Source organism: Asterias amurensis, chromosome 12 (genome assembly GCF_032118995.1).
Source record: "Asterias amurensis chromosome 12, ASM3211899v1".
In the NCBI taxonomy this organism is placed as follows: Eukaryota; Metazoa; Echinodermata; class Asteroidea; order Forcipulatida; family Asteriidae; genus Asterias; species Asterias amurensis.
Genome location: NC_092659.1, coordinates 4,607,021 through 4,628,183, shown reverse-complemented (window position 1 = coordinate 4,628,183; position 21,163 = coordinate 4,607,021). Strand labels below are relative to the sequence as shown.

The window sequence follows — 21,163 nt, the reverse complement described above, 5'->3', positions numbered from 1 at the left end:
CTTTTTGCTAAGGAAAAACAATTGCTAAGCAAAATTTGTTCTGCTTAACAGTTTCATGAAATTAGGCCCAGGGCTAAAACAACGATTAGGGTTAAGAGATGCATGATGGAGGGTCGGTGGTTGATGTTGGGGGGTCAAACGCAGCTATTAGTAAGTTAGTAAGTCAACACATCTGGGCCCAATTTCATAAAGCTGATAAGCAGAGAATGCTGCTAGGCAAACTTCTTTGCTAAGCAAAATAGTGAGAGGAGCACCAGCAACAACAATGTAAACTTATAATATTTTTGCTGGTAACCTGTTTCTGGTAAGCAATACTATTCTGTGCGTAGCAAGTTTTTGTGCTTACAGGCTTTATGAAGGTTTGCCCTGATTATTCTACATGCTGCTTACCAAATAATTTTGCGCTTAAAATGGCTTATTCATAGAATCCTGTGCTCTACAGAACATGGTAAGCGCATAATTCCATGGTAAGTAGTGTCATGAAGTAGGGCTCTGAAGTGTATCTTTTGAATAATGCAGTTAGTGGCTAGTAAAAATTGCCTCCACTATGACTAGACCCTCAGCATTTAGGAAGTTCGGGTGTGTGACTAGACTTGACCAGTAACTGTGATGTACATGTAGCTCTTTAATTGACCCATAGAGTTATATATAAGAACTAGAGGGCGCACGAGTGATGCTTCGTGCACAAACGCCACGGGACCGCAAGATGACAAGCGCATCATTCTGCACGCGCGTTGAATATGAAATACACGTTTGAGGTTTTTTTTGTTGAACGCTCACGCGATGCTGTTTGTTCAACTTACAAAAAGGCCACACAAACACACGCTGTGAGATAGCTGTTTTGTCAACTTAGAAAATGGCCGCCTGCTCGCATACCGGGGCGCATATATAGGCCAGTGCCTGCTCTATTTCTTATATATAACTCTATGAATTGACCATATCCGACCATGCTCCAATGCATGGTTCGATATGTTTTTGTTTTTGTTTTATCTAATTTTAGTTCTCATAACGTCTCTTTTGACTATGCTCTTAATTTTTAAATTTTTCTTGTGTATAAATTTTCTCCTCTGTTTTTAAAAATTTTATATAAAAATGTAAATCTGTATTTTAATTCAGTCTCTGGACTGCGACGAGCAGATGTTTTTTACAATAAACCAGTAATAATATAATAGTCAATCTCCCTTTGCTCCATGATTTTTTGGTTAATAGTCCAGCCAGTCTAGTCAAGTCTAGTCGTCACTCGAGCTTGCTCATTGGTGTAAGCCATTGTTTTATTCTGTCACACAATGCAATTCCAGGCAACCTCCACCATGAAATAACATCAACTTTTCCATTTAGTCATAATCAGGCATGATATTAGGCCCTTTGAAAAAAGTAGGAAAGCTTTTTTTTTTTAGCACAAGGGCTGGAAATGTAAATTTGTAGTGGAACAATGCAAAGAGCACCACAGCCAAAGAACATGGTATCACTATGGGTTAATTAGAGGTCCAAGTGTTTCTCAACAATTAAATAATTCAGAAATCACATCACACTGAAATCAAGGCTGATATTTCTGTTTTCTTGACTTCTCATGCCATTTTAGTATTTCCAAGATGTGTCCAATTCTTTGGTGGAGCGTCACATTTCGAGACAGCAAACAAATTATCAAATAGGAAAGCAGAATGAAGAATGCTGTGAATGATCTATACGAAGGTAATGTTCACTTTTAGGAAAGTGTCTGTAAAATTTGAGGTAGTTTTTACCTTTAATGTGAACAAAGACAAATTGACAAATCCGGGGATTTGAACCAGCAATCTTCAAGATTTATCTAAGGCAGTCTCCCTGTTTTATCAGAATCTTTGTTCTGGGGTACCCCAGTCAGAAGTCATACAACTATATACTATATTTGTATGTGTAGGGCTAATGACATACAATTTGCATGTGTTTTCGATCTAACACCACTGGTTTGAATTTATGCCAAAATAATTTACCAATGATGCCTTTAAATTCTTTTACAATCAAACTTGAAATTTTACACACACATTACAGAACAGAACACTTCCTTTGAAAATCAATGAACAAATATCACCTGTGACATCTCATACCAAAAATGGATGGATTAACAGTGAAATGAGGTATGGATGATGGATCGGGATTGGAGGAAATTCCACTCGAGAAAAGAAATGCAAGAAAAGAAATGCATTGCTGGATAAAACACGAATAACTGCTTCATGTTAAATTATGGTTATGTAGAATGTGTATAGTGAAGTCAGAAACGAGTGATCATTGGATTAGTGAATAGAAATAGTCCATTGGTCAGCATCCTCATCAAAAGAAAATATATTTTTCACTTTTATTTTTTCATTTTCAACACAAAGCTTTGGGATGTTTATTGAATAAACATTGAGTATTTTTATATCAAATTAAATCCAAGATTCGAAAAAGAAAGTTCCAAATGTAGAATTCCAAATGTAGACTTTGAGGCATTGATTCAATCTCACAAGTTCCTGACTTAATAAATTTGGTTTACCGAGCAAGTGGCTATCATAGGTTGAACAAGGACACTAAACAAGCACCATTTCTTTCCATAACCTACTCTACGTGTTCCACATCATCTTATAAGAAAAAAGCACCACAAAAAAACATCACTTTAAAAGGAGGGAAAAAATGCTGCAATGTTGTAAACTAATCTTTAACAGTGCGAGACAATCTATACACTTACACGAAGACAAAAAGGAGGATGCTATGCCAAACATGGGGTGTTCATCTGTGTATATAAAGCAAACATAAATAACATGTACAATGCCTTTTGCAAAAAAAAGTGGGTTAAGCCGGGTTCATACTTCATGCGAAGCGAATTTGACGTGAATTTGTTGTCACAACCCTCCTTTCGCAGCGACATTCGCAAGTGAGTTGAGCAGAGTTGAACTGCTGCGAATTTTTCGTTGCGAATTTGTGACGTCGACATTCGTATCGCAATCGCATTCGCAGGAAGTATGAACTGGGCTTTCCTCGCGTTACATTGATCACAAGAGCCACAATTCTGGTTTTCTGGTTTTTAAGTGTGATTTGTTTGTATTATTTGGTTTTGCCCTTACACCGATGTGTGTGTGAGTTCAGTGAAAAAATAAATCACAGGCTTACTCGGGTGGATAGTTTTTTTGTTGTTATCGAAATTCATTATAAAAAACAATTTTCTTATAAACATGTGTACTTATGTTGTTAATGTATCGCGAGTTACCAAAACAAAGGTTACTCGCATGACACTATTCACATGAGTCACAATTCTGGACTTGAGAATGATTTCAAAGACAGTATTGAGTTTTTGTTACATGTATTTACAAAAGATTTTTGATATTGAGTCAACAAAACTCAGTTTGAAAACCAGATTTCTGAAATGAGGCCAATGTAATGTGAGTAAACCCAAACAGTTACTCACATTACACTGGTCACATGAGTCACAATTCTGGACAGAAGATCTCTTGATATTGAGTCATTAAAACTCACATTGGAAACCTGATTTCTGAAAAGTGACCAATGTAACGTGAGTTACCATGCAACTGCTCCACGGAGCTCTTCTCTTATTTTTCTCTCAAACATATTTAACAAAAAGTTAATTTTTCGCTCAAACGTTTTTAACACAAGTAAATCGGTATAACTCTTAGAATTTTCATTTTAAAGGCACTGTACACGTTTCTTAATAGTCAAAGACCAGTGTTCTCACTTGGTGTACATGTATCCCATCATAAGCATAAAATAACAAGCCTGTGAAAATTTGGGCTCAATCGGTCATCGAAGTGGTGAGAATATGATAAAAGAAAAAAAAACCTTTTTGGATGAATTTGTGTGCTTTCAGATAAGAATACAAGACTCTAGCTAGAAGTCTTTTATTATTTTAGTGAGAAATTACCTCTTTCTCAAAACTACGTTTCTTCAGAGGGAGTCGTTTCCCACAATGTTTTGAGTAATTACCAAACGTGTACCTTCCCTTTAAAAATCTTCAGAAAATCGATAAAACTAGCTTGTGTTTAGTTCCTGTCAAATGGCTACATAACACAACACTTGAACACTTCTTCAGATAGAAATTTCATTTTTGAAAGAGGCGCCTCCCAAGATTAAAGAGGCGCCTCCCATAATTAAACAAAAAACTTTGACTCGTTATCAAACAATCTGAGAGAAATATAAGAAGAGCGAGGAATATGTTTTTAAAAAAAAAACTTTTAGACACACTGTTTTAAAAAAAGAAGCAAAACATATACACACTGCAGAATACAATATATTCAAAGCAAGATAAAACTATGCGTGTTGGAAAAATACTAAGTAAGTATAGTTTGCATTGACACCATGTAGAAAAAGAAGCCACTACTGCTCATAAAAAAATATGTTTACATGGTGTCACCGCAAACCTTACTTACTTAATATTCAAAGCGCTTTTCTATGCAATCGATTGTCCTATGGTAGCTATCCACTAGCTGAGAAAACTAATACATGCTAAACTGATAATTTTTCCGGGGGAGTAAAATTTCACAAAGTATTTCTTCTTGTAATTTTATCTTCCCCCTTTTAGATCTCAAAAGAGTCTATTATCAAAATATGTATAATCACCACTCAAATATCTAACTCTTTGTCAAGTTAATTAAACCAACACATTAATTCAAGAAAATTAACAAATGTCCGAAACAACAAATTGAGGGCGTTCAACCGGAGAAAATCATGCATAAGAATGTTTATGTGTGAACAGGTTTTCCTTTCACAAAAAGCTAGGATTGATCTTAAGATAAGCATCAATCTTAAAGGCAGTGGACACTATTGGTAATTATTCAAAATAATTATTAGCATAAAACCTTACTTTGTAACGAGTAATGGGGAGAGGTTGATGGTATAAAACATTGTGAGAAACGGCTCCCTCTGAAGTGACATAGTTTTCGAGAATGAAGTATTTTTCCACGAATTTGATTTCGAGACCTCAGATTTAGAAGTTGAGGTCTCAAAATCCACCATCTAAACGCACAAAACTTCGTGTGACAAGGGTGTTTTTTCTGTCATTATTATCTTACAACTTCAACAACCAATTGAGCTCAAATTTTCACAGGTTTGTTATTTCATGCATATGCTGAGATACACCAAGTGAGAAGACTGGTCTTTGACAATTACCAATGGTGTCCACTGTCTTTAACTGGAGAAAATCATGCATAAGAATGTTTACAGTATGTGTGAATGCGTTTTCCTTTCACAAAGAGCTAAGATTGATCTTAAGATAAGCATCAATCTTAATAGCTAAGCAAAGTGTGACTTAGTTCTTTGTGAAATGGCGTCCTGTAAATACATCTTAACGATAACCAAAGGACATTCAGAAAAATAAAACCTCTAAAAAAGCAGCTAAGATAGTCAGTGATTTCAATGATTTGTTTATTTCTAATTATAAGCATCTGCCAGCAGAACACTCCTGAGAAGTTATTGGTCAATCGGATAATTGCATAAAACATTTGCCTGTTTTATACGGGACCACAATGGAACATTTTCTTGGACTGCCCGGAAACAAATCAAGATCAAATATCTACAATTCTACGTCTAGTTTGCTCTCTATATACTCAGGTGCACATAGCCTTTTGTTCACAAAGATGCTTCATAAAACACTGTTCACTAAAAAGCAGAACCAGATGTCCAGATCAACTAACAAGAATTGAAGATTTATTAGATGTTGAAGATGGCTCTAATAATCATTTCAATAATTTATTTTCTCAATTTAGTTTGATCATGACTGTCCATTAAATCTGTGAAACTTTTCATAAAAAAATGTGTCTGGTTGAGGCAAGTCAGATGTTAAGTTGAATCAGGCACTAACGTGCAAAGATATGATTCTCAAACTAAAGGGATTAGTTCAACAGTAATTGTAAAAGTTAACGTTTTCACAAAAGGTCAAACATTTACCCTCAGGGACCAACTTGAGATTTCCATGTCATCATTTAGAGCATTTTCTCTAGAGTGACAAAGAAACATTATGAATTGGCGGGTGTTTGGAACATTGTTTATTTTCAAGACATGAAATTTTTGTCACAGGGCAACGGCAAGAGCCAGCCATATTTTTTTTATGACAGCACCTTCACATGAAGTTCAAGAGGACTATAGGATTTAAATCAGTTTGAAATCACTGTTGTACTTTCCCATGCCATTGGTAATAATACATTGTACATCTTCATTCCTTTCAAATATGCAGCAAGATGCTTAGTAAGACTACAAGATGCTTAATAACATAAAGTGACCAAGAAAGCGACAGCAGGACCCAATTTCATGAAGCTGCTTAAGCAGAAAATATTGCTTAACCAATTTCTAAAAAGCATACATTTGTGAAAAACCAGTCATAATGACACTACATGGCAGTTTGCAAGTAACTGTTTTCAGTATCACAATTGTTTTACAATATTAATTTGTGTGTTAATTTTATGTGCACATACAGCTCTGTGCAATGGGCCCATGCTTGTTTGTGCATGTACATGTACACGTACAATATACCGGTATGAGTGTGATGATTTATAGTATTGAATCTGAGGCCCAAATTCAATAAGCTGTAAGCACAGAAAATGTGCTAAGCACAGAATAGTCTTGTTTTGCAGAAAAAGGTTACTACCATGTAATGGTGACGGTTTGATGACTGGTTCCCTGCTCATTCTTGCTCAGGACAAATAAATGTTTAAGCTTGATGAGAATGGGCCCAGACTTAAAATCTGGAGTCAGTACTTTAAAAGGTAAAGCCTAATTTCAAGCAATGATTATATTTGTTTCTGATCAAAGCGCATTCGTGGATAGCTATCACAGACTGAAATACACAATCAAATTAAGAAAACTCTATAAATGTTCCGTACTCACTTTGCAAACTAAAACAAATGCAACATGGAGGAAACTAGCAAAGCAAAATTACAAATTAAGCGCTATTACAGTGTACAATTTCAGAACTGCTGCGAGGGAGTTGTGTACACCACTGGTAAATATGACAAGAAGATCGTGGCGCTTTACCAAATTTAATGACGCTGTTTTATTACTACATGTATTTCAGTTATTTCTATAAATGGTAACAGGAGACTTTGTGATTTAGGTGTAAATGTATGTCAGAGGTAAGCAAGACCTCATTTTGTGGGTGCTTACTTCCTAGCATGACTGAGGACTTCTCGCTTACCAAGCAAGACTAAAGACTTATTGTGAACCTAGCATGAATTTGGTTGCCTCGCTTACTGACAAGAGGAAACTTTCAAGCAAGCTTGGCGGAGGGGGCACATTATGCACATGATTTTGTATGTGATTCTGTACATCCACTAGAGTGGTAGTCCAAAACATGGCGCATTAGCAATGAAATGAAAAATGCCCACATTAGAGGTGACATGAAATGGGCTTCTGGCCCAGTAAACAAAGCTTGAACTTTGCTGTCTTTCCACCAGAAGTGCACACGGACGCCTTTCATTAAAAAAGAGAACGTAAAACAAAAACCAAAAAACACAAACAATGAAGTTTTTTGGAAGCCATTGGCATGTTTTCTACCTGCGGTGGCGCTGTTGTCATGAGACATGCCGATGATAGTTGGTTGACTCTCAGCACTGAATTTAACGTGCGGTGTAGTATCTGCAACCGGCGTGGCCTGGGAGCCGGCCTGGGATCCTGGTATATAGGGGTGGGATTGTAACACTGTTATACAATCATGCAAAGGACTCTTAAGAAGGCACTGGAGACACTATTGTTATTACTCAAGATAATTGTTAGCATACACTGCTGAAAATGGTATTCTTGAAATAAGAAAAACATCTTATTTTCAGAAAATATCTCTTGTGTCACTCCCTAAAAAAAGTTTCTAGGGAGTTACACGAGAAGTATATTCTCAAAATAAGATGTTTTTCTTGTTTCAAGAATACCCTTTTTAGCAGTGTATAGCAACCAACTTGGTAGCGAGCAATGGAGAGCTGTTAATAGTATAAAAAATTGTAAGAAATTACTCCCTCTGAAGTAATGTAGTTTTTTAGAAAAAGGTAATTTCTTACTCAAATATTTTAAAAGACTTAACTGAAGCCTTTTTAGGCATCTGAAAGCACACATAATAAATTGGCCCAAAAGGGTGTTTTTTTTGTCTTTTTTTTTTTTTTTTTTTTTGTCTTGCAACATCGTTGCCCAATTGAGTAAAACAAAATTCACAGATTTGTTATTTATGCAATGTTGAGATACACCAAGTGAGAATACTGGTCTTTAACAATTACTAAAGGTGTCCAGTGCCTTTAAAAGGAATGTATACATTTAGTTATCACTCTTAAAATGAATGGTAATAAAAACTTATGGTTAGAAGCCTGCAGGGCATAAAGGGAAAATTTCACTTCGGAGTAATGTGATTATGTAAAAAAATATCAGTTTTTATGTCGCAACATTTATGTAGTGGAAAAAACAGGGAAACTTCTCGAGAAAGCTTGTAAGAAGGTGTTGAATCACTGATTAATAAAATAATAGCATGCATTCCTCTGCACATCCTCTTTGGACCCTCAACAAAAACTACAAAAAAAAAAAAATAAAAAAAAAAATAAATAAATCATAAAAAAAAAGTTTTTTAGTAAGTAAACAGAATAAAACAGTGCCTTCTAATACCAGCCGGAAGAATCTTGTAAATATGTGAAAGTTTTCAAAGAATTTGGATGATAAGTTAATTTTTCAAACTAATTTAAAGAAATACACATCTTACGACAAGGAGTGATTTACAAATAGGAGCTGGTTTGTCGCACAGTGCAAACCTCTTCAATCGATTTCTTATTCATATACAGGAAAGATGTTTGGTTTGAAAAAAAAGTAGGAAAATTTTATCCAGTACAAGGGCTGATATTCATTCACACATGGTGTAGGCTGTAATAGATATTTCAAGCCTTAATAATAAATATTTTCCTGATTTTTCTAAGGGTATCATGCCAGTCGCATAAATAAAAAATAAATGTGTGTCAATATTCATGCTTTAACAAAAAAACATTGGTTTGGTTGTTTATGTTCACTTCAAGCTATGAAACTTATCAATGATGAATATTTTTGAGCGTTTTAAAAAAAAATCATTCCATAAAATGAAATGTGTTAAAAGTAAGTAGATATTTACTGCTTACACAAGCAAGAATCCCTGTTAACACACTAAAACAAAATGACAACAGCCTTCTTCAGTAAAAACAAAAGGTGGCTTTAAATAATTGTTTATAGACAAAAATCTGGTAGAACAAAAAATAAATAATGAACTTTCATGCAGTGTTAAAAGCTTAAATATTCATGAAACTATTTTTGTGTGTTATCAATGAAATAAAACCACTCAGAACAATCAGACTAAAATACTAATGAAGAAACTTCGAGATTGGAGATCCACAACTCTTAAACTAGAAAAAGAGTTTTAACAACTTTTTTTCCCCTTTAAGTTTTAATCCAGGAGTGAGAATCATTGCTTGAAAAGGGGTCTAAAACTAGAACCCAAATAAACTAGAACCCGAATAAACTAGAACCCAACCAAAACTAGAACCCAACCAAACTAGAACCCAAATAAACTAGAACCCAACCAAAACTAGAACCCAACCAAAACTAGAACCCAAATAAACTAGAACCCAAATAAACTAGAACCCAAATAAACTAGAACCCAAATAAAGAAGAACCCAAATAAACTAGAACCCAAATAAACTAGAACCCCAAAAAACTAGAACCCAAAAGTTAGGAGGTATGGTGAATAGATGAACAATATTTTAGGACCAGTAGGCTATCCTGTGCTCTAGATGTTTGACAAATCTGAAGAAAACAGAAGCTCTTTTTGTACCAAGCAGTTATTAAAAAAAAATCTTCTTTCAGATAAAAGTCTAGACATTTCTCATCCATTTAATAATCCTCTACTCCACAAACCCACACTGTGGCATTTGATGGCACCATTCCAATTTGCTTTGAACAAAAGCAAAGATTACTTTGAACAATTACATTTCTGCAAAAACTTTAAAAGGCCATTTTCATATTTGTTTGAATAGTCTGTGTAAATATTTTGAAGGGGCATCAAGGCAAAGAGCAGGGGCAACAGAGGCAAGGTCGTTCCAGGTAGTTCTAGCTTTGTGTTGGCAGAAAACAATCCTTGGGATTAAACTCTAGCGACAACCTTACCGAATAGCGAGTCCGGTCGACTACGATGACGGTTACGGAAGCTATGATTATGCTGATCCCTTGCAGCCGGGGATGAAGGGACGGGATGACGGCGTAGGAGTCCACCACGACTCTGTTTCCTACCAGGGGTGACTGAAAATCAAAACAGTATTACAGACTTCATCAATTGTCACGGTAACACCATGTGTCTATCTACTTGCTCGGTAGATTTTGTTCTTTTGAGAACTTGTCTGATTTATATTCGATTACCGCGGAGTAGATTTTTCGGAATTCGGGAGACAAAGAGATGTCCTGCTTTTTACTACCTTGGCAGAAGGTAGGAAATCGGCCGGGACTAGTACTTTTGCTTTAGTGAATCAAAGGGACTTCTCGTTATTAACTTCACTACCACAAGGTGAGTTCTTCATTGGTCTCAATATTTCGACTAGTTTGCTCTAGTCAAATCCAAGAAACATACTTGTAACACTTAATCTGAGAGTTCATTATATTAACTACATAAAGAAGTGTGTACAAGAACATTTTTTTTTCAGACACGCAAAAGGAAAATCTGATGAAAAAAGTTTTCGAAAAAAATGTCCAGGGATGACATTGCTCTTAACCACTCGGCCGACCACTTCTACGACACTTCCACTTCCATGATCAAATGACTAATACCTTTTTTGTCGTCCTGCTGTTGATCCACATTGTTGAGCTCAGTGTTACTGCTATGTTGGGAATCATCATCACCTCCAAGAGCAAAGCTGATCTTCCTCTCACTCGTTCCTGTCCAAATTATTTAATAATTCATTGACAAATAAATATAACGCTTTGCACAAAGTGCAGTTGGCTGCTTTCAAAATGCTTGTCCAAATATTTACCAGGTGTCTCAAGTTAGTAGGATTTGAAACTTTGCATGGTGGAAGAATAACAAGGTGAGGTTTGCGGTAGCACCATGTGTAAATCTCTTTTGAGTAGTGTTAATTCTGAAAAGAACCAGTGGTTGACAACCAACTCATTTCAGAACAAACACTAGTTTAAAGAGATTTTCACATGGTCCTCAAGTTGAATCTATGTATATCATTGTATAGGCCTACTTGCTTTTGCATCTCTTCTGCGCCAGGAGTGTCTTTAAGACAGACATGGCGCATTATAAATGGCCACTATTATTTTTGTTATTATTACCAGAAGGACTGTCCACCACAGTATGCGGCGCGCTGTGCCTTGGTGGGGGAGGGCTAGACGTGACGCTTGACCCAGCGCTAGCCTGCCGCTGTACCGTCGTCATGCTGGGCGCCGACGACGAAGGCAACTCAAGATACTCAGAGTCCCGGGTGGGAGCTCGGCCGAAGCCGCCCCGGTCAACCTTACGGGGTTTCGGAAGGTTCTGGTAGGTCTCACGTAAGAAGGACGTGATCTCTAGAAGAAGCTGACAGGCGACCATCTTTAAGGCGTGAGGGCAGGCGGTGCCGGTTGGGTTAACGGTGGCTAGAGGTAAACAAATAATAAGTAATAATAACAGTTTGCAATGATGATATTTTTTATAAAGAGGACTTGAAGCTTTGAATGGTGGGAGTATAATTAGGTGAGGTTTTCGGTAACACTATGTGAAAATTTCTTTTCTAAGTAGTGCACTACTATAGTGTTGGTTCTAAAAATCACCAGGGGTCGGTTTCACAAAGAGTTAGGCTAGGAGATATACAAACTGCATGGTTAGTCCCAAGTTAGGACGAGTAACTGGTCCTAACTCGAGATAAGACTAGTCCTAACTCTTTGTGAAATCCACCCCTGAACCCCACCCAAGTAAAATGCCTGTGATTTTTTTTTCACAGAACTCGGGAAAGTACTGAGTACACAGTGCTAACACACACCGGTGTAAGGGTAAAACCAAAATTAATATTATTTATCTGATAAATCTATCAGAACTCAAAACCAAGACCAAAACTAAAACCAAAACCACCAGTTTGTTTTCAAAACCAAATCTACTGACAGGAGATTTTCACATGGAGTTTCTATTTTGTATAGTCTCTTTACAGTTACTTTGAATCCCAAGCCGTTACACTTGTGTCCTTTTAAAAGCAAGACACTTAACCATTGCTTTGTCCTTCGGATGGGACGTAAAGCCGTTGGTCCGATGTGTTGTGTAACGCATGTAAAAGAACCCAGCCGTCGATTTCACAAAGAGGTAGGACTCGTCTTATCTCGAGTTAGGACGAGTAATTCGTCCTAACTTAGGATTAATCTTATGGTCTGCAAGCTACAGTGCAGGGCTGGGACTCGTCCTAAGTCCTAAGATTAGTCTTAAGTTAGGAAGAGTTTTGTGAAATCGACGGCAGTGCACTTATTGAAAAGAGAAGGGGTTCGCCATGGTGTTCCTCGTTGTGGCTGCTGTATGCGCCGTAGCACGTTGTAAACCCTTACAAGGTGCTAACTAATTGGGTCTCAAAATTCATCACTGCAATTACCTATCTTTCTGAAAGTTTGTATATACCTAGCACCTTGAGTACTTTGGTAGATATGTGCGCTATATATATATATTATATTATTATTATATTACTTTGTTTTCTTCTTTGCTGTGCAACATTTTCCAGGGAGTTGACCTACCACTCAACTGCCTGGTTTGTGTTGGGTGGAACATCTGGCAGCAGCTGTGCAAAGATCTATCTGTGTATTGTGTGGATGTATTTATTGAATATTACATTGCAAGCTGGCATAGGTTTATTTACACGTGTTGTTCATAGATACAGTGGGCAGTATTGAATGGTCAGGCAATACGAGGGGGTTGACTGTGTATTGTGTAAATCATTCATAACATGTTATCATATTGCAGGCAGGCATGTATAGTAATAGGAATAGCTAGTTGTTTTAAACCACAGAGGACAATGTACTGAGTGGTCAGAAAATAGAACAGTTTAACGTTTTTGATTGAACTGTACATTTCCCGCCTTTGTGCATCACCGCTGATCCACCGCCTAGTACTTAAGCAGCATGCAGCATCAGAGTCCAGCATTCTCCAGAAGACGATCAGAGCATACTGATCGAAACGTCGAGTTAACCCAACGGTTCTTTTCAGAACCACCCCAACTCATTTAGAGATTGTTATTACATGGTGTTACCGCAAACTCTTCTATATCTTTTCTCCACCATGCAAAGTTCAAATCCTACTGAACTGTAACTAACGGTAATCATCAAAACTTGGGTTATTTGTTTGAAACTTTACATGGTGTTGAAAATAAGATAAAAATTGGCCACAAATAGTAAACTTGTGGGTAAAACCATGTGTAAAATCTCCCTTGGAAGAGCGATGGCTCTGAAGTGTTTGGCTCTGAAAAGAGCCAGTGTGGTCTCAACTCTTTAAACAGTAGACATCTGCTCGTCTTCAGGAGAGAAAACCTTTTAAAATATCTCCCATCTTCCTACCTTCATCTAAGAAGTCCTCCTGATCGTCCTGTTCCCTCAGTCTTTTCCTGACACTCTCGTCTTTGACTTTACCGATAACCACGGTCAAGTCTCTCGCCTCCTGTCGTTCAATCTCCTCCATGCGAGCTCCAATCGCCTGCAAGGGGAAAAGATAATCAGGAATCTTGTTTTTATTATCTCAAAGGATAAACTTTTGATTTTATGAATGCGTTTTGTTAATAGAACCCTATAGATTGATTCTATTAGATTCCAAATTGAAAAGACATGGGGCCAATTTCATAAATCTGTATAAGCACAAAAACCTGCTCAGCATGGGAAAATATTGCTTAGCAAAAGCAGGTTACCAGCCAACATTCCATACAGTTTACATTGTTGCGACAATAGTGTCCCACTTAGTTTTTGCTTAGCTTGATTGATTGATTGATTGATTGATTGAATAATTGATTGAACTCATTGGCCAAGTAGAAAAATTAGAACACTTGACACGGATCAAAGCCAAAACCCAAGTTGCCCATAAATTGTGCTGACTAACTATAGACCTTTCCATAGTTGATAAACAAACCGCGCTGGTTGGCATGGGGTGCCGAATGTTCGCAAAACATTTAATTGTTTAACAGATGACATGAATGATTTTGACCCTTTCTTCAAACTCTCATGATTGGTTGCTTTGTTTCCAACCTCGGAAATTTTTCAACCTCGGTTGGCAAACACTTTGGCAACGCCACAGCCCGAGTATTTGAGAAAACTAAAAACGGTCTGTACCTCAGCCCAGAGATAGAACATCTTGGCGGCCATCCGTTGCAGCGAGGCGTTCTTCCTATAGCAGGAACCCATCGTACGAGAGCTGAAGACATTACTAGAGACACGCCCTCGCTGGTAGGAACGGCCGCTCTTCATCCACTCAGGCCAGTCACCATGGTTACAACGATAAACAAAATGGCAGCACTCTAACAGCAAGGCTGCCCTCGCAACCACTGGTGCATTCTGGAGAGGATAGAAAAACAAATTGTGAATTTCTACTAGGCTATGATGACAACTCAAGAACTTATCTCATTCATAGGAGAACTGAAGAAGCAGGTCTCTAGATTGCATATGAGGAATGTGAGCACAAATTGCTCCAGGAGAGTATTGTGTGTACATTTTACATCCATAAACCAGTGAGTGTTAGTAATTTTCCTCTATTCGATAACATAACAGTCTGCAGGCCTGTATGCTTTGTTTTTGAAAGGTCAAGGGCACCAAGGCATTTTCTCCTTGGAATGGTATAACAGGCACCCTATGAGGACATTTTAAGTTTCTACTGGAGCATTTCAAGGGGACCAAGGTATGGAGGCATTGCCTTCGTTGCCTCTGTGAGGTATCAGGCCTGATGAGGCTGTCTTACCAGGTCTAGAGCAGCGGCCAGGAACTCAGCATCAGGGAATGTCCCTTTCTCTTCTTTTCTATTTCCAGCGCTTTACATCCCCTGGTTAAAGGCACTTTTGAATGTCCTTTGAATGTTTATTAATATTATTGTTATTTTAAAACCCCACTAGGTATGAAATTCGCATATCCGTCTCCTTGGAAATGTTAAGGGCACCCTGTGTTTATCATTATTATTTTTGTTATTATTGTGAGGTTATTACTGTGAGGAAATTAATTCTACTGGAGCATTTCAAGGGCACCAAGGCAATGACCAGGGGGCATGGAGGCAATCGCCTTCGTTGCCTCTGTGAGGTATCAGGCCTGTGAGTCTGTCTTTAATACCAGGTCTAGAGCAGCGGCCAGGAACTCGGCATCAGGGAATGTCCCTTTCTCTTCTTTTCCTTTTCCATCGCTTTGCATCCCCTGGTTAAAGGCACTTTTGAATGTCCTTTGAATGTTTATCATTATTATTTTTGCTATTATTGTAATTATTATTAAAGGGATGCTGCAGTGAATTAAAACAAAACAGTTAATTTTGCTGTCATTTATTTCTGATATATGTATTGAAAAAAAAAAAAAGTGTTTTGTTTATTCCCGACATATATGACTTGCGTAATGAGCGACATACCGCCCCTACCATCGACGTCACGTCGGGAATTCAAACATATCGTCGGCAAAAAGAGTCTGGTCCCTAACTACACGCGCCTAGGTACCAGGCCACACAGTGCACACATCTCTATATGCACACAGCCAGGGGGCCCGACGGCTCGGGTTACCGACATGATGCCACGTTTATGCAAACGTTTAATCTCTCGAAAACCATTTTTAAAATACTTGCGCATTTAATAAAAAATAAAAATAAAATATTTCAGGTTTAAAAAGTCATGTTTAATCGTTTAAATGAATAAAAAAACACTGCAGCCACCCTTTAAGTAAACATGGAATGTCCATCTTACCAGATCTAGAGCAGCGGCTAGGAACTCAGCATCAGGGACTGTCCCTGGATTACAGCAATCCATCAAAAGATTAAGTCTCTTCATCCCAGCGGCTATGACTACTCTGTCTACTGGCTTCTTCTCCTTCTCAGTGGGGAGGTCCAAGGAGTCCGAAGCGGCTTCCTCTTCATCTTCCATGGAGCGAGGTGTGTCACATTCTGTAGGGTTTGATTGGTGGGAGGTTAGGACTTGAAGCTTTGTATGGTGTAAGATCAGACTTGTGACTCACTCAGGTGGGATTCCAACCCACAACCTTTGCCATGATAGAGCAGAGCCCAATTTCATGGCTCTGCTTACCGACAAATTCTACGCTTACGATCACCATTCTCCGCTTACATGAAAGTGCCAAATTTCTGTGCTAGCTGTGTAAGCGTAAAATGCCTGGTAACGCGGAGTACGAACGTGCACAAGCCAAACTTCCCTGCTAACCCACGTAATACGCTTGTCGTAGGTGCAGAATTCCCTTACCGCAAGCGCCAATTCTTTGCTTATGGTAAGCAGAACCCTGACATTGGGTTCAGATTTCTTACCAACTAGACTACCAAGATGTTAAATTTCCATTGAGGATAACAAAACAATTAATTTTTACCTTTACAGTGAAGCAAAACTAACATCGAATTAAGCTTTTATTTCTCACCATCTCTTTCCTCATTTGAGGATGGGTCTCGTTTACTCTTCTTGCGAAACTTGGAGAGGAAGAAAGAGTGATCCTCTACCTTCTTGCGGCTTGAGTAAAGGTTGCCAGAGTCCTGAAAGAAAAGAAGGGCAGGAAAATGATGACATGATTGAAATAAGAAAATGTCTTTAAAATATTTTTGGTCTTGTAACGACCGTCTTTGTACTTTGTTTCCTGTAATTTCCAGAATGTAAAGTGCTTTGAGATTTTATGATTTTATGTTGTACGTGATATCAAGAATAAGTTTTTATCATTATTATCATGGTACCATCTTAACATCCTTCAAAAACATGATTTACAAAATATGCATTCTCATAATCTGCAAATTCTGTTTACTCAGTAATTTCCTGAGTTATACATCTTGCATACTACTTGGGTAGGATTTGAACCCACAATCTTTGCCACTCTACAGGCATGGAATCCTACAACATCAAAAACTGCACTATAGTATCCTACATAATTATATAACTTCAGTCTCCTGACGATGACTAGAGCAAGCTAGTCGAATTGTTGAGACCATTTCAAGAACTGACTCCGCGTTAGTACAGTTAATTACGATCCTATAAGCTAAAGTAGTAGTCCCAGCCTATTTCTATACCATCTGCCCAGATAATAGTTAATAAGCAGGCCAGTTCTTTTCAGAACTGAGAAGTCTCCCGAACACCCGAACAATCTACTTTGCAGTAGTAGAATAAATCAAGACAGTTCTCTATGAACAAACTCTACCTGGCAAGTAGATACACATATGGTGTTACCTTCTGTTACCAGCAGGGTGGATATGTGCCATTACAAGTCTTTTATTATTACTATTACTACAGCAAACCAAATATTTATTGATACCTCACCATGCAATGCCTCAAATCCTGTATGCAATAAAGAAGAAATAATTTCTGAACTCACAGTGTGGACGTGAACCTTTTTCACTCTGGGCGTCTCTGTTGGTTCGGGAATCTCTGCGCCGTCATCGGAGCCGAGATTTGAGCGTATTGCCCGGTTGCGCCAAGTGGTCACAGCTTGGGCTGTACGCAAAATATCTATCAATTAGTAAATTTATTCTGAAATCACCATATAAAACATTATATCTGCACACGAAAAACCACACTATTTCTACATTATTTCAAAACAAATTTAAAGGCAGTGGACACTATTGGTAATTACTCAAAAATAATTATTAGCATAAACCCTTTCTTGGTGACGAGTAATGAGGAGAGGTTGATGGCATAAAACATTGTGAGAAACGGCTCCCTCTGAGGTGATATAGTTTTCGAGAAATGAGTAATTTTCCAAGAACTTGATTTCGAGACCTCGGATTTAGAACTTGAGGTCTCGAAATCAACCATCTAAATGCACACAACTTCGTGTGACAGGGGTGTTTTTTTCTTTCATTATTATCTCGCAAGTTCGATGACCGATTGAGCTCAAAAGTTTCACAGGTTTGTTATTTTATGCATATATGTTGAGATACACCAACTGTGAAGGCTAGTCTTTGACAATCCAATAGTGTCCACTGCCTTTAATGAAACTTTCTTAGTACCTAACTGGCACTGGCATAGAATCAGAACAAAAAGTATTTTTTATTAACTTTTTTTTTAAATTTGCAAAACAAAATTAACGGCTGACAGTCGACCCTATCAGAGTCTTTCTGAGAAAGACTCTGCTAGGGTTGAAGTGTTAGGCCATTGACTATTTTTTGTATTTGGTAGTTAAGCTGTTTGCAACAGCTAGTTCTCTCAAACTCAAAACAAATGTCAAAACTACTATGCACAGACATTATGCAAGCGGCTGCTGTCTTGCCATTTTGGGAGTCAAACTGCATGTAAAGATATGGGCCCAATTTCATAGAGCTGCTAAACAAACAAATTTGCTTAGCATGAAATTTCTGCCTTGATAAAAACAGGATTACCAACCAAATTTCCACATGGTTTTCAGGATGAGAAAACAACAGCCGAAGATCGGTAAACAAGCAATTCGCAATAAATGGAAATTTGGTTGGTAGTCCTGTTTTTTATCAAAGAAGAAATTTCATGCTAAGCAAATTTTTGTGCTTAGTAGCTGTATGAAATTGGGCCCTGGTCTACATCTAGCAGTGTGTGTCACCTGAAATGCGCACTTCAAAAATGGCTTCTCTAAGATTTAACATAAGTTTCATTTGATTTGGGTGAATACCAGAGTATGACGTCAAGAGCTTTAAAATTTTCAAATTTCACCGGCTCCCGAGGCCAGTGATTTTAGTGTTTTGACGGTAAAGTATGGACAGAAGTATACTTACCCATAATAACAATGAGATAGATCTTCTTTTTAAGGCACTGGACACATTTTTTTGGGTGTTTGGTCTGTCCACAGTAATGGGGGTCTGACATTTTTATATAAATGGGTGGTAAAAATAAAAAAGAAGAGTTGTGTAAAGCTTTTTTCCTGTTCCAAAACACTTAAGGATTTTTCTTTGCAAAGAGCAAGACAAATTTCTCTGTAGTTACTGGGGATCATTTTCCAAATTATTATATTTGCAACATGGGAATGTTGTTACTTACAGTGCTGTCCCAGTGAGGAAAATTTCCAGGCAAAACCAATAAAATTGCGAGAGTGTTCAAGAAACTACCGAGAATTTCTGGTTCGGTACAACTTTTAGCTACAAAAAAAAACCCCAAGCCCTGTAGTATCGAGGAATGTCCCCCAACCTTCAAGCCCTGCAGCCATCAAGTCATGCATTACTCTGGTATTCCTCACCGAACTGAAAGACACTGAACCGTCTCTTCCCACCGGCTCCCTCTGCCAATCTCTCATCATCCAGGGCGCAGTCCGTACTGCGGAACTTCTTCCTGAAGAGGTGCCGTCTGAGGCGGGTACCTGGGCTGACATCTCCCCCGTCCCCGCCGTCTTTACCCGGTGGTGCCGGTATGTTCCTGTCGGAGTCATGCTTGGTCTCACTGAAATGAAAAGGATCCATGAAGTTTGGACTCTATATGTTGTTGAATCTATGCAGTTGCTAAGTAAACCTTCATTTGGAGAAAAAAAATTAACCTGATGCAATTACCAATATTTCTGTGCATCTGACCCCAAGATAAAACATCTATAAAAAAAAATGAATTTTTCTGATAAGAGTCTTAAAAAAACATCTTTTTTCTTAGTGTCTGTTTATTGCTTTATTGTTCACTTGTTGTATTATCTGCATTGCTATTGTTTGTCTAAAGCACTGTGGTCTAAATGAAATGGCGCTATATAAAAAAACACCATTGTATTGTATTCAAAGGGCATTTGAAAATAATTTGGAAAATCAACAATCATGTAACATCATTGCCATCGAGTTGGAATGGAGCTGACAGAGTGGAAATACTGAGCAGTATTAAAATCTATACCTAACTAAGGCCGTATCCGAATTAGCGGCTACGGCTATGACTACGACTGGATCGCAGCGTCGTCATGTATTGAAGTATAGGACGCCCTTAGCAACACCCCTGGCAACGGTCGTAGCCGCAGCCATAGCCACCAATTCCCACACGGCCTAATTTGGATCTTAGGCCGTATCCAAATTTGCAGGTAAGGCTATGGCTAGTGCTAAGGGTATTGCTAAAGACGTCCTATACCTAAACACATAATGATGTAGAACTCCAGCCGCCAATTCAGACACATCCTTATTTTCATTCATTTGGCTTAAGTATCCCTTTCAAGCAAATGATTCTAGTGTAAAGTTCGAGGTAGAAACTGGATGAATTATTGATGCCACTTAAGCTCTTTTTAAGTTTATCGATAATAAACCACTTAACTTGCATCTAAGGTAGTATCGGTATAAGGAATCTTGTATTTGAAGTTAAATATCTTGGAACTCCTGTCTTACCCTTGTTTGCCGGCTTTGTCTTTATCTTTCTCATCTTGCCCCTTCCCCGAGGAGTCGATGAGTCCACTCAGAGCCACTCTTCTAAACACTCCGCCATGAGCCTCACGGATGTAGTGAAGAAGCTGACGGACATCACCGTACAAGGCCTGAAAGAAATCATAGCGTCACATAAAAAAGTTATAATAATAATAATAAAGACTTGCAGCGCGCACATACGTAAAAAAAAAGTCAAAAATAAAAAATAAAAATAAAAACAGACACAACTAAATTGGTCCTTGAAAACCTGTGAAATAAGATAAGTTTGAGAAGAGATTTGAATTTTGTGGTTCAGAGACAAAATCTAAGATTAAGTGGTAGAGAGTTCCAGATGCATGGCGCAGCTGAAGAAAAAGACCTGTCACCCCAGGAGTGTCGAGACTTCGGGTTCATTGAAGAAAAAAGTGGAACTGGTTCGAAGATTCTTTTACAAAAGTGCAAGATTTACAGTAACACCATGGTTTGTAGTGGGGTGTCGTGGCTGAGGCAGTGGACTCTCTCAAGTTCTGTAATTTACAGAATGTAGGTTAGAACCCTGACATGTCCTTGAGTACGGCACTTTATCATAACTCTCCACCCAGGAGTACACATTGGTTCCAGCAATTTCACGAAAAAAAACGAAGAGCTTGGGGATCAATTGGGCTCATTGGTTTCTTTACCTGCCTTTCGACTCTGTTGACCCCGGTTCAACTCCCACCTCAG

The 21,163-nt window shown here is 38.0% G+C and overlaps 1 protein-coding gene across 9 annotated transcripts in view; it reads right to left on the bottom strand.

The window, feature by feature from the left end:
- The window catches only part of LOC139944764 (protein unc-80 homolog), a 124,577-nt gene that overhangs the window by 64,250 nt on the left and 39,164 nt on the right, over positions 1–21,163 (bottom strand). For 6 of the 9 annotated variants that reach the window (XM_071941860.1, XM_071941863.1, XM_071941861.1 and 3 more), the window contains exons 6-17: positions 20,426–20,571; positions 19,318–19,517; positions 17,491–17,624; positions 16,552–16,663; positions 15,876–16,072; positions 14,278–14,499; positions 13,516–13,651; positions 11,281–11,583; positions 10,774–10,881; positions 10,120–10,251; positions 7,513–7,629; positions 2,702–2,746 (exon numbers count right to left, since the gene is read on the bottom strand). In XM_071941860.1, the coding sequence (XP_071797961.1) occupies positions 2,702–2,746; positions 7,513–7,629; positions 10,120–10,251; positions 10,774–10,881; positions 11,281–11,583; positions 13,516–13,651; positions 14,278–14,499; positions 15,876–16,072; positions 16,552–16,663; positions 17,491–17,624; positions 19,318–19,517; positions 20,426–20,571 (1,852 nt within the window). The remainder of the gene's footprint in view (positions 1–2,701; positions 2,747–7,512; positions 7,630–10,119; positions 10,252–10,773; positions 10,882–11,280; positions 11,584–13,515; positions 13,652–14,277; positions 14,500–15,875; positions 16,073–16,551; positions 16,664–17,490; positions 17,625–19,317; positions 19,518–20,425; positions 20,572–21,163) is intronic. The other 3 variants (XM_071941862.1, XM_071941868.1, XM_071941865.1) reach the window with 2 other exon arrangements.